Genomic DNA, 17,222 nt, shown 5'->3' with positions numbered 1-17,222 from the left:
TGAATCAAGAGGTTGAAATGATATGTATTGCTGAAACAAGGCGCTGGATGGAAGGAACAAAGAAGAGGTAAACCACATAGGCTGAGGTGTTCCTGTTGGGGCCAATTGTAAACACTACCACTACTACTACAGAGTAACTGATTGGTTGCATGTGACCTTCTGTGTGTGTGTGTGTGTGTGTGTGTGTGTGTGAGAGAGAGAGAGAGAGAGAGAGAGAGAGAGAAGCAGTAGGCCAGAAGAAAGCGAGAGAAGCAGTGGTGAACGTGGCCCTGGGAGGAAGCCAAGAGACAGCTTATTTTCGGCACAGAACTCACTGGAAAGGTAGACTGGGATTTCTGAGTAAGGAAACTGCCTACTGTTACTTGTTTCTATCGTGGTCAGGGAAAGAGGACTTTGTGTCCATTCTTTGTAAATAATTAGGCCAGCTCCAAAGACATAACTGATTCACATAATTAATTTTGCCCAACCGAAATAACCTAGCAAGCCCTAAATATTGGCTCGTCACTCGGCTCCAATAAAGGCAACAATATTTTAGATAAGTTCCAGAGGGGTAGCTGTGTTAGTCTGTTTTTTGCAAAACAGTGAGAGCTCTGTGGCACCTTAAAGACTAACAAATTTATTTTGGCATAAGCTTTCATGGGCAGAAACCCACTTCATCGGATGCATCTTAGATAGACTCTTAATAAAAGTGCTTTAATTTGCATATTCTGTATTTTTATTATTCTCTCTCTCTCTCTCACACACACACACACACACACACACACACACACACACAAAGAATTATATTTAATTTTAAAAAATAAACTATGGATGCTTAATGGGACTTGTCATCAGTATTTAAAGATTCAGCTGTAATTAGAGAAATGGCTCAAAATGTTAAATGCACTGATGAGTCATTTCTTTATCTTAGCTTTCTTGCATTTCAGTATACATCAATCACTGTGGCACACGCTATCATTACATTTATATTTTTATTCTCTTACACTGCATCAGAAAAGCAAGCCTACTACAAGCCACTGTAGTAATCTACAATACAACCTAACTGCCATAGTACATATTATCATATATTATATATAATAAAAATAAAATACAAAATATATTTATAAATATATGTATAAATATATATTATATGTAACATTATATTTTATAATATAATTATATATAATCATAATAAAATATGTAACAATAATATATTTGTTTATAAAATATATATGACATACAGTCATATCTTAATTGCTTATATATGAATCAAAGTACATTAGTCTAACTTTAAGTAAACAAAATAATATCACCAAAACAGACAACTCACATAATCCTAAGTGCTTTTACACACAAATTTTGCCTTGTGAAAGACAAATCACAAATCAAAATCAAAATCAAAATGTGATATTTCTACTTAATGCACATTGAGCAGATAAAATGGTGTTTTGAACTCAGATAAATTACAGCAAGCTACTGACAGGATGCCAGTGTTTTCAAGACATGGATTAATTATTATTTTTTAATTAAAACAATGATATAGAAAGTAACTACCCCACATTTTTTATAATATATATACAAAATCCAAAGTAACAAAAAACATGAGACTCTTGTAAGTTTACATGCTGGTTTAATATGAAGAATCAACACTATTTATAGTATCAGATAGAGTATCCCTGGAGTGTTCTGTCAACAGAAGCATCAAATAATGGTCCAAACTGACAGTGAAATGAACAAAGCTGGATGTACGTGTATAAATGGATGCTGATAAAAATATATATATAAACACAGCAATCTTGCAGAAGGAAAGAGACACGGGTCTGTCTTTAGTGCCCGGTTTTAGCATGTCAAGTACACTTGCGCTTCAATAAATAACTATAAACTAAAAATTTAAGAGGATGTTACTAGTAAATGCCTTTTTCCTGGAATAAAGTGAAAAGAATTGCATGCTCACTGATTTCAGTCAGCATATATGGCATTTCTTTTAAAATATATACAAATTTATATCAAAACTCTTAAGACTATTAAATATATAGATTATATATATTGGTGTCAGGCAAAAGGTATTTAGGAATATTTACCATTCTGTCTTGTTTTTCCACACTGTCATAGGTTTGATTTTGTTTCAACAACAAGAGATGTTAATAAAATAGGCTTAACAAGTTTAGTAATCCAAGAGTTTCAGTCAAAGATTAAAACAGCGTAATACAAAAAGAAAGAACAATATGTTACCACTGATATGGGCAACATAAGTGTAAGTAGCCAACTGACTCAAAATCTGAACTGCATTCTGTCTCTACGTATTCTAGGGTTGAGAGTTTCACCATTTCTTTTAATTACTTCTTATTTTTTTATCTTTTTGAAATAAACAGGATGAAGTTTGTTATTAGTTTATTATTGTTGTTTTGACCATAGTGTATTTCAGAGGTCAGCAAAACCTAGGGTGATCAGATGTCTGAATTTTATAGAGACAGTCCTGATATTTGGGGCTTTGTCTTATATAGGCACCCATTACCATCCCAATTTTTCACACTTACTATCTGATCACCCTAGCAAAACGTTACACACATACTTAACCTGTTGTAGCTCTCTATACAGGGAGCATGTCAGCTAAGCATCAACAAAAAGTGTTTATCTTGTTCTTGTTGTCTGCAATGTGTCTACACCTAACACTGAGATTACAACACTTCACATCTCCCCTTGGTTAAGCAGCTTAACATAACTAAGAAGCATTCTGGAAATAAAATTAATTGTTATACAAAAATGTGATACTATATTGTATGTGATATTGGCTAAAACTGTAATTCTTACAGACTCTCTTATCTGGCTCAATACATATTTGCAAGATAGAAGATCTGTAATAGCAAAGCAAAGCAGAATATCTGAAGGCTAGTGGGTTTAGTGTATTTCTTAAGCCTTGCTGTATTTTCCTGCTATACATAGAGCGAGAGTCATACAAAGCTTACAGCACCTAATAGTACAGTTTTAGTTACACCAATCAGCATGAATAGAAAGTATTCAAAATATAATGTACTACACTTATTCCCTATTAGCTACTTCCTTATTCTGGTTACATAATATTTCATTTTTAATCATACATAGCTATAACAAATTCCATTATGTGATTATTATATTATGCATGCTGAATGCATCTATTTTCTATTAGTTAGCAAAAAGCAATTTACCTTCCTAGTAAATAATTTTGTTTGTGAGAACTGTTTTCTCCCGACATATATTTGTTTACAAAAATCAGTTTCACATACCTTGATAAAGTCTTACAAGCTCCTTTTCCCCCATTTTGCCTGTGGCCTGGCTGCAATGGGCCTTGACTTAGTTCAGTTCACACCACTGACAGCTTTTGTTGAAAAATGAAAGCATGTAACAATTTAAATATAGATTGAAAGATTGAATAGCTCATGGTAAAGGCATCTGGAAGGCCTGATTCAGATCTAAGTTACGCTGGCATAAAACAGGAGTAATTCCAGTGAAGTCAGTTAAATCATATTTCTGTCAAAAAAGAGTGAGATCAGAATCAGGCATAGAGCTTCTAGGGAGCTTGATTCAATCTCACCTAAGGTTGGTAGTAATAAATAGTCACTGGGTATGTCTTCACTGACAGTGGCAAATTCGCTGCCATCAGATTGATTCTTTGGGATCGACTGAACAGAAGTGAAGACCCACTCAATCGATTTACTATATCCACCCCCAGAAAAAGAGTAATGCTGTGCCGATGGGAGCACATTTCCCGTCGGCGCAGCGAAGTGAAGATGCTGCAGTAAGTAGAAGTTAGGAAGTCGAAGGGAGATACTTAAGCTACTCTGTGTAGCTTCCATATTTCCCATTGACTGCTGCCAAATTTCCCGGTCAGTATAGACCAGGCCAGTACCATCAAACAGCTGTTCAGTGGCTTAAATCAACCAAGTTGAAGACCCCAGTCCAATTCTTAGTCCACAACTCAATAATAGCCATATCTGTCACTATTTGGTAACTGAATTGATGGACTCAGATTAGGTCTGTAAAAATGCTGGTCTTCTACAAACCTTTGTGTAGTTATCTTCCTAAGACATTGTTGAACTATCACCCATATGACCAGTAATTGGTGGATGGCAAGCCAGCCAGGCAATTGCACCATGCAATAACTCCATTTTAAGATTTTTTTGGTTGGAATTGTATACAGAGATTAATTAATTAATCTATAGAAAAAAATAGGTATTCCGTTTAGTAGTAAATATATCAGGAATAGGAAAGGACAATGTTGGATGCACAAGATGTATCAAAAGTGACCAAAGATACGAAAAACACACAGGCAGGGAATCCAACACCATCAATACAGGAAAGTTTCCAAAAAGATGTGCAGGCAGTGTAAAAACAGCATGGTAATCAAAAGTAGAGAATGAAATCAAAACTACACACCAAGTGCTGGTAAAGACAAATAATGTGAAGTATCTTACACTGCATATGTAAAACAAGATGTCATCGTGGGAGTCTGTAGGTTTTCTAGGATATGAAGAAGACTCTTTAAATTCCCAGAACAGAGAGATATTGCAGAAAACATAAAATTAATTGTTTGCTCTAGTGTTCAGAGGAAAGGTGATTTATCTTCTTTGATATTACTTTTTCCTCCCATGGAAAATGATTGGCATTTCTGACACCAATTTGTATCAGAGAATTTAATATATTTTCAGAGAAAAAAGAAATATTGATGGAGCACAGTTTAAATCAAGAACAGGAGCAAATAAATCAGAGTTCATGAAGACTGGTACCCAGGCTGGCAGATTTTTCCAGTATTAAGGAGAAGGGTGGCTGGAGAGTGGTAAGATGCAAGATAAGTGGTAGCTCAGTTTGCAGCATCATTCCTCTCTCACACAATTTATCTTTTTTTTTTCATTCACCTAGTGTGATTTTCTCAATGGCTATGATGTGACGACTACAAGAAGTTATTCGGATTTGGAAAATATATAAAAGGAACATTAGAAACACAAGATGGGTAAGGTAATATCTTCTATTGGATCAACTTCTAGTGATGACAGAGACAAGCTTTTGAGCTACACAGAGCTCTTCTTCTGATCAAGGAACACTGTCTCCCACACAAAAAAAAATTTTCATCTTGATGTCTCAAAAGGCCAACAAAGGTACTGCTTCAGTAACAAATGCACCCACAGTCACAAGAATGAACCTCCAAAAACACCCTGATTAAATATATGGACCTAATAAATTAAGTGATCTCAGTACTGGATTCACTCATTAAAATTGAGCTTCAAGACTACAGAATATGGATATGAAAACCACGTGACTTGGAAAACACATGCTCTGAATATAAATATTTTTAAAGATAGTCAGAAATTAACATTTGCAAAATAAAACTGACTAACTGGATATTTTTGTTTGAATAAAGCACCTGGCCAATCTTAGAATGTGGATCTGGAACCTATTCTATCATATTGGCTTAAAGGAATTTGGTTTTGTAAAAATGAATTGGCAGTATCTATGAAGATATGTTCTGATTTAAAATTCTGATTTGAGTAATGTCAGAGAGTAGCAATAGTGATAGTCTGAAAGTGTATGGGGGTAAGGAGCAACGAAGAGAAGGCACAAAATTTAATGTCTTGAAATTCCAGTACAGACCTCTACACTTGAATGTTAAGAAAATAAGACATGGGATTAGCATTACAAGATGATTAAATTATATGGGTGTGTTTTATTCAAAGTTATGGTACTGTTAGCCAGCAAAACACATCTTTTGTATCCCAGGGGACGCAGAGTTCTAGTCATAGAAGAAGCAAGTTTTGTATGACAGAAAACGCAGGAGGTATTAGCAGTGCTAACAGAAATGGATTCACATCTAGTCTTTCTTTACAATGTCTTTCCAACATAACTTTAAATTTGGACTATAGTAAAATTCAGTTTGTAGTAGACATTCAATCTATTTTTAGCTGAAGTGCTTTTATTTGGCTTTGACTAAATAATTTTAAAATACTTTAGCAAAGTACTGTAGTTAGCAGAGGCACTTGGTACATTCCTCCCTCTCCTTATGAGCAGTTTTGCTGGAGACCTAGTATGGCTGTCAGGAGGTATTCTGCTCCCTTTTAGTACCTGCCTGCAGCACAAGTCATTTCTGCAAGCCTCTACCTTAATTCATTCCAATAGTGTTCCCCTTCTTATCATCACCACTACCCTTTCCCAAAGATGTAACTACCTCTTTTTACTCAATACCATTTCTGTTCACCTCAGAAGTGGTAGGTAAGGTATCCGTATGGAGACTACTTGTCTCATTTTCCACTCTTGCAAACCGTCATTTTAAAACTAATATTTATCAAAGAACACAAAGACTGTGGTTGCTCTCGGAGAGGGGCTACACTAGGGCAGCCCAATTAGGTCCATAATGCAAAAATTCTGTATTGCAAGATATGTAGCGAAAGTGTCAATTGATTCCTCTCTCCTCTGAGAATCACACAAAAGGACCATATTATAAGAAATGAGTTCTCCAAAAATTCTCCACTCTCCCACAGCCTCCACTTCCACAAAATGCACAATTTCACCAAAGAAATCTTGTTAGTTTGTAGACATATTATGAAGGTACCGGTTCAGTTCTCAAAACTTCACCTATGGTAATATTTCAGTTAACCCTGCAAGTGAGGGTTATAATCTGGGCTGCATTTATTAGAAAGTGCTTATGGTGTGTGAAATGTAAACTATGACTGAGTCTGTTTCCTGTTAGACTGTATTAATATCTAAAAATCAATACACTGTTTGAAAAAAGAAGATGGAAAGAGGAAGGAGAATCTCTAGTTGGCATCTTTTAAAAATATATTGGAAACAGGGGAGTTATGTAATGAAGGAAAAGAAGATAATGGTATACTGTACAGAGAGATGATAAGAGAGAGCTTGGAAAGGTATTTATTGATTAAATACAATTAGCATGGATCTGAAGGAAAGCCACTAAAACTTTAAAAGGAAATAATAGCTGTGATATGAGAGAAGAGGCAGGCAAACTATGGGTTTATCATAATTTAATCTATTTAGAAACATGGCTTCCAAAGGCAACAGATTTTTTTTTTTTTTTGCAGAAAAAGCTTAAGACTTTAATAATAATTCTTGGCTTCTATTCTAAGGCTTCTACAGTGACTGATGTCATATACTATATATATATATCTTTAAATTAAGACTGGAAGTTTTTCTGGAAGATATGCTTTGGTCCAACCAGTTATTTGTTTAGTACTAGGATAATTGAGTGAAAATCTATGACCTGTGTTATAGAAGAGTTCAGACAATTATCTAATGGTCCATCTGGCCTTAAAATCCATGAATGTGTAAGAATGTGGATTGATAAATGTATCACTTTGATTCTGAAATCTTAAAATGCTATACAAAGGAGGATAAATATTTTTCTCACTTCAAACATGGAGAGACTTAGGCACTTTGACACTTTCCCAAATTCACACAGCAGGTCAGTGGAAGAGCCAAGAAGAGAAACCATGTCTCCCCGCTCCCAGTGTAGTGTCCTATCCACTGTCACATTTTCATAACTACGTTCTTATTATGTATTAACAAGGTCTAAGTTGCATCCAGTCCAATTTACTTTTTAAATGATTTATCCAATATGGATTTTAATTATAACTTGTTTCTTATAGTGCTTTATTATTACCCTACACGTGACTTGTTATCATATCCTAGGGGTAGAATTCTTTTTCCCCCTATATGTCTAACTTCCTTTCAATATTTAAGTAATTCTGTACAGGGAAAATACAACCAACAAAAGTTATTCTAATCAGAAATTGGTCAAAAATGTATAATTTTATTTGGAAAATATTAAAAATTTTCTATTTAAACATTCAACAAGAAGAGCATCAGGAAAGCAACTTGATATTTGCAAATGTTATGCAATGTTATGCAACTTGACATTTGCAGAAGTTTTCCTCCACATTCTCTCTTCAAGTGGGAGTGGCTTCCAGCTTTGCAAAAAAGTCAGGCTGGGCCACCTGAAAATGCCAGGTAACCACACGTATATGGAGACTTCCATGCTGAGAGTCAGCTTCTCCAAGATTCTCTCCTGACTGCCTCTCCCTTCTTACTACCACTTCATTAGTAGCCATTCTCCCACTGGTTACTCCACCCTTAAAAACACATACACATTAACCCCCTTTCAAGGAATCTAGAAGGTGCAGTACATGTGCTAATGCTGCATACACTGGTGATAATTCTAGAGTAGAAATTTGCCATGTCTCCTACTGATATCCACCACCTGATCACTCCTGAAAGCATAGTGTACTGATATCTCAGGTCTGCCCGTGGGAGAGCTTTAATGCACTTTGGGAACTTTTGTGGTTAATGGAAGCAGACACACAGGAGTCATGGCTGACTTTGGCATTTTATTTTATTAATTTTGCAATTCCTATAAAACATCTTGCTGCTAACCCTCCTCCCCACACCCATCTCATACTCTCCTCCAATCAAAAACTGAGTTTTATCCACCATTTTATCCAGTGATGACACATGTGATTTAATCAGGCGTCTTATATTTGGTGTTTTTTCTTAAAATATGAAATCAATCTTGTGATTCCATGACAATCTCAGTTTTTACTTAAAAAAAAAAAAAAAAAAAAAAAAAAAAAGGATTCAAGCACTCGTGCTTCCTGAGAAAAGCTCGAAAACATGAAACCAGAGAGCAAATAAAAATACTTATTACTGTTTAACCTTTTATGACTTTTGAATAGTTGGCTGTATGACTAATAGAGTGACCATGTGTTCCAAATGATTCATGAGATACTTTTTCTATTAATAGGTGGTCTCTGCTATTAAACAGCTGGAGAACCCTGGATATCCAATTTATTGTTTTCTTTTCAAGAAATGAAATGTGACTTGAAATTAAGAATTGACAATGCCCAGCCAAAATTCAGCACAAGATAAAAGCCATGTGAGTACACAGGCTCAGAGGCAATTAATATGAAGAGCCATTAACTGGTGATTTATTTTTTAAAAATCTATATTAAACTAAAGATGCCTGAAAGAGGTTAATTATTTTCTCAAGCAATGAAGAATCACCTTATTTTGCGTGAAGGTATATAGCATCATGTGAATGTAGGCTGGAAGGGACCTCAAGAAGTCATCAAATCCAGTCCCCTCTGCTGTGGCAGGAACAAGCAACTCTAGAATAAGCCTGACAGGTGTTTGTCCAACCTATTCTTAAAATCCTCCAATGATGGGGATTCCACGACCTTTCACCAGTCTTCTGGGACCTCACCTGACCTCCAGGAATTTTCATAGATAATTACTAATGGATCTGAGATTGTTTCAGCTAGCTCTTTAAATTCTAGGATGAACTGCATCAGGCCCTGCTGACTTGAAAACATCTAACCTTATCTAAATATTCTTTAACTTGCTCTTTTCCTATTTTGACTTTCATTCCTTCCCCCTTGTTGTTAATATTAAATTGTGTTGACTATCAGGTCACCATTAGCTTTTTACTGAAGACTGAAGCAAAACATGTATTAAACATATCAGTTTTCTTGATGTCATTAATTATAAGAGCTCTTTCCCGGCTAAAAGGATCTGTACTATCCTTTGTATTTCTCTTGCTCCTAATGTATTTGAAGAACCTCTTCTTAGTGACTTTTATGTCCCTTGCTAGGTGTGACTCATTTTGTGGCCTTCGCCTTTCCGATTTTGTTCCTACATGTTTGTGCTATTCTTTCGTACTCTTCTGTTGCAATTTTTCCATGTTTCCCCTTTCTGTACGATTCCTTTTTGATTTTCAGGTCATTAAAGCGCTCCAGCCCATCATGACCTCTTACTATTCTTTCTATCTTTCCTTTGTATCAGGGTAATTTGCAGTTGTGTCTTCAATATGGTCTCCTTGAGAAACTCCCAGCTCTCCTGAACGCCATTTTCCCCTTAGATTTTCTTCCCATGGGACTTCACCTAGCAGTTACCTTACCTGTGTTTTAGTATTGAAAAGAACTGGGGGCACAACAATATTTACTGCACAGTGTTATAATAATGAAGTATTTAGCTGGGTCTCCACTTACCACATACCAACAATGTGGCAAAGTCAGGCTCTTTGCCGTTTATTTCTGACATGGGAACAGATTCATACCGAAAAGTACCATGGGATCATATTAACATTATGTCCAGCACAAAGATTATCCCTATCAGGGTACAGAGTAACTTGTGCAAGACATGAAACAGCCTGGTCAGGGAGCATTCGCAAACACTCAGGCTATGGCCCCAGACGCTGACGCAAACTACCCCCTCTATTGTACCCTATATCCCTCTTATCTATTCATTTTCAGTTATGTACCGAGGTGCAGTCCAACATCTGACTATGATCCAAAAAAGTCTGTTCAGGCAAAAAAATCCCTGAAAAAGTCCTCAATACAACAATTTACATACAATAGCTAATAATAAAAATAATGAAATTACTTAAAAAACCCAACATCCAAGACTTCCGTATTTGTTTATACTTTACCATTACGATACAACATAAGAAGTATGCAAATAGAGATTCTGAGCTCATTATTGCTGAGGTAAATATGAAACTTTATGTTTGGAATATTAAACAATATGCTGTTATTAGAAAATATAATTTCATTGGTAAAATTGAGGCAGCATGTGGATTATTTGAAGCCATAGTAGTAATGAAAAAAATATTACTTAAAGGCAAAACCTATGCACTAACCTGATATTTTAAAAATCAGTTTATATTGCTTATGGGTCATATTATGTCAAATTATGTTTTGGAAGCTTGTTCATAGAGATTCAAAAGGCAGAAACAATTCTCTCTATGATGCTTGTGTACATTGGACCAGCTACAGGTCAGCTGATATGATAAATGTGTGTATGTGCATAAGAGAAACTATACATGTGTACCTCAGACCTAAGTCAGTTTTAAATTAAAAATATAGAATTCCCCAATCATCCATTTGTCATATAAAAAATTAAAAATAGAAAATTAAGCATTATTTATCTTTAAATATCCATATGTCCTTCCTCCAGTTTTTTGACCAAAGTATATGCTAATCAGGCCTGTCCTTCCCCCCCAGATCAGCAGCACCTACGGCAGGTATTATGACACCATAATCCCTGCATTTTATCTGCTTCAGTCATCCAGAGAAACAGCTTTAGATTCCAATTTCACAGAGCATAGAAGTGAGTGGTTAATGAAAGTTGTTGCAGATGAGCCAAGAACTTTAAAAAAGTTAGGTGGAATAACTGCATATATAATGATGAACCTGGAGGAAAGTAAAATATATTTTATTCATTTGTCTAAGGACAATCTGATTTAAAAAAGAAAAAGTGGGATAATTGTTTTTTTAAATTTTTCTTTTAATTCTACATGATTAGCCATGTTCATGTTTCCAAATCTTCAAGTAAGGCCAGACTTCTGAGCAGAGTCACAGGATGAATTAATCAAAAGTGTTGGCTAGACAGACAAATCATATGTTTCTTTCCTACTAGGAGGTGGGAAGGCACTTATCTTAAGTGTCAGGTTAAGTGAGCTCATAAATCAGGGATATCAGAGATCGAGAACACTTATTACGTCACCTAGTCCATCTCCCTGCCAATGCATGACCACACAAAACACATCCAGAATTTTTAAATGCAGTTTCAACTGTTTAATTAGGCCATGTTTTAGTTGTCTGGACTGTTAGTCAATACGACTTTTCCTGTTTTGTGAGGACATCAAGCTAAGTGCTATAATGTGTGCCTGGTAGAACCAATGTGCTGTGTGGAGAGGAAAGAAGCCACAGAGTGTTTTTCTTCCAAATACAGTTCATTCCAAAATCACAAGCCCTTATCAATAGAACACAGATCATTTTTACATCACATGGCACAGATTTATTGTGAACCACTCTCACCTTTTGGTAAACCTTTAAGCCCAATATGCAATATACTCTGAAAAGTTAGTTTGTATAAGAAGTTATTCATTTCACATAACATCTTAGATAATGAGCATGTCCAGTAACACTTATACTGCATGAAAACCCTCATATTCATCAAACGCATAGGGCAAGTATAATACAGCAGCATACCATGAATCTTTAAGATGTCTAAACTACCAACTGTACAACAACTGTAGAAACAAAGTATTGTACCAGTATAGGGCAACAGATTATTTCAATTAAAAATCCAGTATAAACTGTCAGCGTTTAAAAAGGATAATTTATATTTTTATTGCACATGCAGCTCCTACCACAGCACAGCAAGCACCCACAGAGTTAGAATCCAAACTCAACCACATCCTAAGGTTGTCTTTAATTTAGGCAAAAACAAAATGTAAATTTCAGTTTAAACTTCTTCCTAGATTGGGCATGGTTCATTCCTAGGTGACTTCTTTCAGTGCTACTTTGTCCTTGCCCCTATTTCCCTCTGACTCATGGAAAGACTCAAACTCTTTATATGCTCCTGGACCAAATCTAGTCTGGTGAGCTCGCAGAAATAAATCTCTCTCTCTCTTTCTGCAGGATGCTAGAGCCAGATATCCTATCAGAATCCCCTTTTCTATGAAGCTGTATGTCAGGTTAAAATTTGACAAGGGTCCAAAGTACTAAAACTAGATCTTAAAATGTTTACTGCTTACTTGTTGATGAGTGCACCATGCTCATCCCTCCATGGCTGACAAGCTCTGCCACTCAACTATGGAGGAGTGAAGTCTGAGCAACAGCAGCACCTCTTTACCCAGTCCCTTTTTGGGCAGTTGGCACCACTAAGGATCAAAACCATAAGCACTTTTTAAGCTTAGCTGTCTTCAAGAGCCATAGTTACTGTCATACCCTGTGTTGGAGGCAGAAGGGTTGAAAAGCAAAATACCAATGGTATGGCAGTCTTACGTAAATGAATTTCTCTGACAAAACTTCCTTTCGCCATACAGATATACTGAGTAATTCTCAGTGGATTACATTGGCATAAGGAAATATATTAAAAAACACAAGGTTTTCATTAACTATGGAGAAACTTCAAAATATTCAGGAGACTGAATTGTTTATATAAATACATCTGCAATATGCCAGGGAGAACAACAAAGAAAACAAACGTCTTCCTGAACCAATGACTACAAAATACTGTTAGGAAACTAAACAGAGGTATTTAAAAAACAAGAAATATTTCTGCTTCTTCATGACATCAGTAATAAACTTCACAAGCATCCATGACATAAAATATAATGAAAAGCCACTATACTTCTGTACCTGTTCCTTGACTGAAGCTAGAATAGCAGAGGTTGTCTCTGTTTCAGAACCGTCCCCATTAGACGTATTCAGCACAGGACTAAGAGAACTTGTCTTGTCAGAAGACGAGGGCTGGTCTGGCACAGGCATAGCTCCTATGATTAAAATAAAGAAAGAATACATTTCAACATTACAAACTGCATGTTTGTCAGGAATCAAATACATACAGTAATAACCATCCTAATTTCAGAAAGAAAAAAAAATTGTGTCCAGCAGAGCTAATTTGCTTCTGTTAGATAATGTGAAAGTCCTTCATTTATTATTCTTTTTAAACCACAAAGACTATTTCAAATTCATCTTAAAAATAGCCGTGAATTCTAATCATCCAGGTTACCTTCAGATCATTCACCACATTGTATTTGGAGATAATTCGAATTATATACAGTTGTGATATTTGTATAGTATTCTAGGAGCTGTGTCCAATACAAAATTACAGGGGTAATGAATGAAATTCTATGCAAGCAGAGAACCAACAGATGAGAGAAACAGAGAATTCCAAAACTTCTTGAATTATGTGCACACTTACTATACACCTATTAGTAGTCTAATATTTTGCCCAACTTCAGCAAATCTAGCAATGTTTTTGGCTGTAGTTTTATCAGCAATAATATTGTAAAACAGCAATAAAAGTTATCCCCCCCCACCCCCAGCCCCCCCCTTTTTTTTTAAGTGAGAGAAGTGAGAATGCAAATGGTTAGAGGTGAATTCTCTTTCTATATTTTGGTTCTATAAAGCTTGGGATAAGATGCAAGAGGAAAGTCATGATTTTGGTGGCTGAACCATAGTACAAAGGGACATGAAATGTACAGTCCCCAGATGTGTCATATAAATAGTGTAGTTGCTATAAAAGTCAGCAGAGCTCTAGAAGAAGTGCTCCTGCTACTATCTCAATCTTTCCTGTGTCACTCACCAAGAACTTAGCTTCCACATTTTTTATAAAGGAAATCTTTAGTTTACAGTTCCTGTCCCTCCAACCTCACTCACCATTTAAGTCAGCCCTAGTTGATATGAGTCCTCTTATATGGGGCCAAACGATGTGAGGAGCTTGGGTCCAGAATAAAAAGTAAATGCACAACAGCAAAGCTACCTAACACCAACTAAGTGTAATACACTTCAACAGCAGTGGTTGAGGAAGCTTGGGATTAAAATACCCAAAATTGTTCTAGGCACAGAGTGAATGTGCCTGCACACACAGCTAGCCATAGAAAGTAAAGCCCTGAAGTGACCTTTTTATAACATTGGCTCTGAATACTCACTGCCACATGAGGATGCTCATTTGGCCTGGTTGGACACACCTTTCCAAAAGCTTCCCGAAGCTCATTCAACATTAGCAGGATGAAGAGGGGAACATCCCTTAGGTAAGAATACGAAGAGGCCACCTCAAAAAGTATTGAAAAACTTTGTCGTAAGAGAAGTTTCTTCTTAATCCCTGGCAGTCAGTGATTGGCTAATGCCTTAAAGCACGTCGGTTTATGTGGCTTATACATTTTTTTTTGCACTTAATGTAATTGCAGCTGTTTTTATTCATATGAATATTGAATCATTTTTTGATTGTAATTCTTATGGAAATTACTGAAAGATGGAAATGAGTGGGCCTCAGGCCCCATTAGTGTCCTCACTCTATATCTTTTGAATGAAGTCACAACATGATCAGGTAGTAACTGACTTTCTCAGCAGAGTACCATTGCAAAGATGAGGAAGCAGGGCTACTTATGAATAGAGAGGGTTGGCAGAATTTGATTGTAAGTACTTTTGACAGATAACATGGATGGTTTTTAAGGACTTACTAATTTAAATTTTCAGAGTTGTGTGAAATTATGAGAGATGTCAAATAATAATTAATTAGTGACAGTAGATATTGAGATTCAAAAAGTTATAGCTTCTTTAACCATTAAAACAAATTGTCAACATCACATCAAAATATAGAAGGTTTATATCTTTAAATCAAACTCTAATAAGCTCTCAAGGAGCATTTCTTACTTTGTGCATCTGTAAATTTTGATTACCACTGATGGAAATATATTTTGGCCAGTTGTATTTGTAACTGATGCTTATTAACATTTATTTCTTCCAAGCCTATGGTTAGGCTGCACAAGTCACAAATGATAATTGATCTTCCTAACTCGTGACAAGAAGAATTCCAAGTTATCAGATGGAAATTCAGGTACCATACCTCTGTCCCTGCCTGTCATGAGCATATTGTACAAAATCTGCATCGGCATCTTCTAAACAGATTTTAAAAGGTCTTTTTAATTTTCTCAGTCTGGGCAACAAATATAGGTTTTTGCTGCAACAAGTTACATGTTTTGCAAAGTAAATTCAGCAACATGCAATCAGCAGGAATTTATTTTTAAAATATTGTACTGTCTACAAAACCACAGTGTGTACACACACATGCGCACACTATGACCTTACTCGTAATCTAAATTACTAGTCATTTCTTAATAGGAAGCAAGGCCATTTTCCTTTCTGATGTTGCAGTTAATTACACCTGTGAAACATAGGTGGGCTAGTGGCTTACATTGTGGAATTCTTTTCTTCCCTAAGAGAGGAGGATTTGGATGTAATTTCAAGACTTTGGAGCACAAGATTCACTACCACCACTTCCTTCTCTCCCTCTTCCTCTTCTTTTGTGTTTTCCTGTTAACTCATTCTTGCTTGCATCTCTCCCACCCAGTCCCCAATAGTACCTTTTATAAAATACATGTTTTTATAAAAAACTTTTAAAAAGTAAAAGTAACATAACAGTTCACACTATGCTTGTGTGCTACATCCATATTGTAGCAACCGGCATGGAACCTGGAAAGAGTAACACAGGCTGCAGGAGGGAAGAGTAAAGAGAAGGCACCAAGAAGCCAGTCTGGGTGGAAATGGCTGGGATGCTAGCTGCAGTTGCAGCATCTCTGTAAATCCATCTTTTAATACTCCAGTTTAGTTTTTGAAATAATGGAGTCCTCTCCTGTTATTATCCAGCATGTGATACATGACACACCTTTTCTTTATTTTGATTGCAAACTGTTATGGGGCAGCAATAATCTCTGACTATGTGTTTAACATGCTGTATTACTAAGAAGTGCTAATATTTGCTATTATGAAACAGCCAAACAAATCAATATAAATTCTATCACTCCCTCACACACCAACCCACTTAAAAGCGCACTGCTTTCTTGATCCAGGGCTATGTGCACAACTATTATGCCACCTCCCCTCCTCGACAGGATGTAGAATGGCAATGTTGGTTTCTCAAAACAAGGCTAGAATGTCATAGGCAGCTCTATGCTAAGAAAGGAGGGTAGAATTATAAGAGAGTAAAATGCACATTTGAGGCTTTCTGGTATCTCTCTCCGTTATTGCAGAGCTTTTTCTGCAAATATTTCAAATGTCTTCGATAAGGCTTTTCACAAGACACAGATATTAAAAGTCCCAGTAATTAACCAACTTGCCCAACTTATTCTTAAAAAGCTAGTAAAATATAAAGAATGTGAATGATAAAGTACAATGAGAGATGGTCATTAGCTATTACAAAACTTTTTTGTGCTTTTCATGTGCAGACATCCATTTACTTTGAGAATCGTGTCTCTGATTCTTGTTTAGATTTAATTGAAGTTTTTACTTGTGAAAGACAGGAATTATATTTAGTAGTTGAATGCAAGGGCTTCAAAGTCATTTTGTGATAGACAAAAAGAGATGAGGTGAAATCCTGACTCCACTGAAATCAGTGGCAAAACTTCCATTGACTTCAGTGGAGGCAGGATTTCAGCTATTGTTGAAAAGAACATTTGAACACTGCGGTGACAGTCTACACAAGGCTGCACCAGTGCGTTTCCAATTTTTTCTTATGAGGAGCTCTCTGTGAAAATTAAGGAATGTCAATTTTTCCCATCTAAAAAGCTAGTTCAGATCAAAAGATAGTCACAGTTCTAATTTTACTATTCTAAATTTGCTAAGCATAATACAAATGGAATTAGATGACCAAAAAATCTGGTTTATTGTTTACTTATTCTATTCTGTGTTTAAAAG

At 35.9% G+C, this 17,222-nt stretch overlaps 1 protein-coding gene across 2 annotated transcripts in view; it reads right to left on the bottom strand.

The window, feature by feature from the left end:
- The window catches only part of CTNND2 (catenin delta 2), a 1,025,780-nt gene that overhangs the window by 813,159 nt on the left and 195,399 nt on the right, over positions 1–17,222 (bottom strand). For both annotated transcript variants that reach the window (XM_067570033.1, XM_067570040.1), the window contains exon 2: positions 13,164–13,297. In XM_067570033.1, the coding sequence (XP_067426134.1) occupies positions 13,164–13,297 (134 nt within the window). The remainder of the gene's footprint in view (positions 1–13,163; positions 13,298–17,222) is intronic.

This window comes from Emydura macquarii, unplaced genomic scaffold, assembly GCF_026122565.2.
Source record: "Emydura macquarii macquarii isolate MOO-44397 ecotype Brisbane River unplaced genomic scaffold, CSIRO-AGI_Emac_v2 contig_320, whole genome shotgun sequence".
Lineage (NCBI taxonomy): Eukaryota > Metazoa > Chordata > Testudines > Chelidae > Emydura > Emydura macquarii.
Note: the sequence above shows the minus strand (reverse complement) of the source record. Positions and strands in the feature narration are given on the sequence as shown.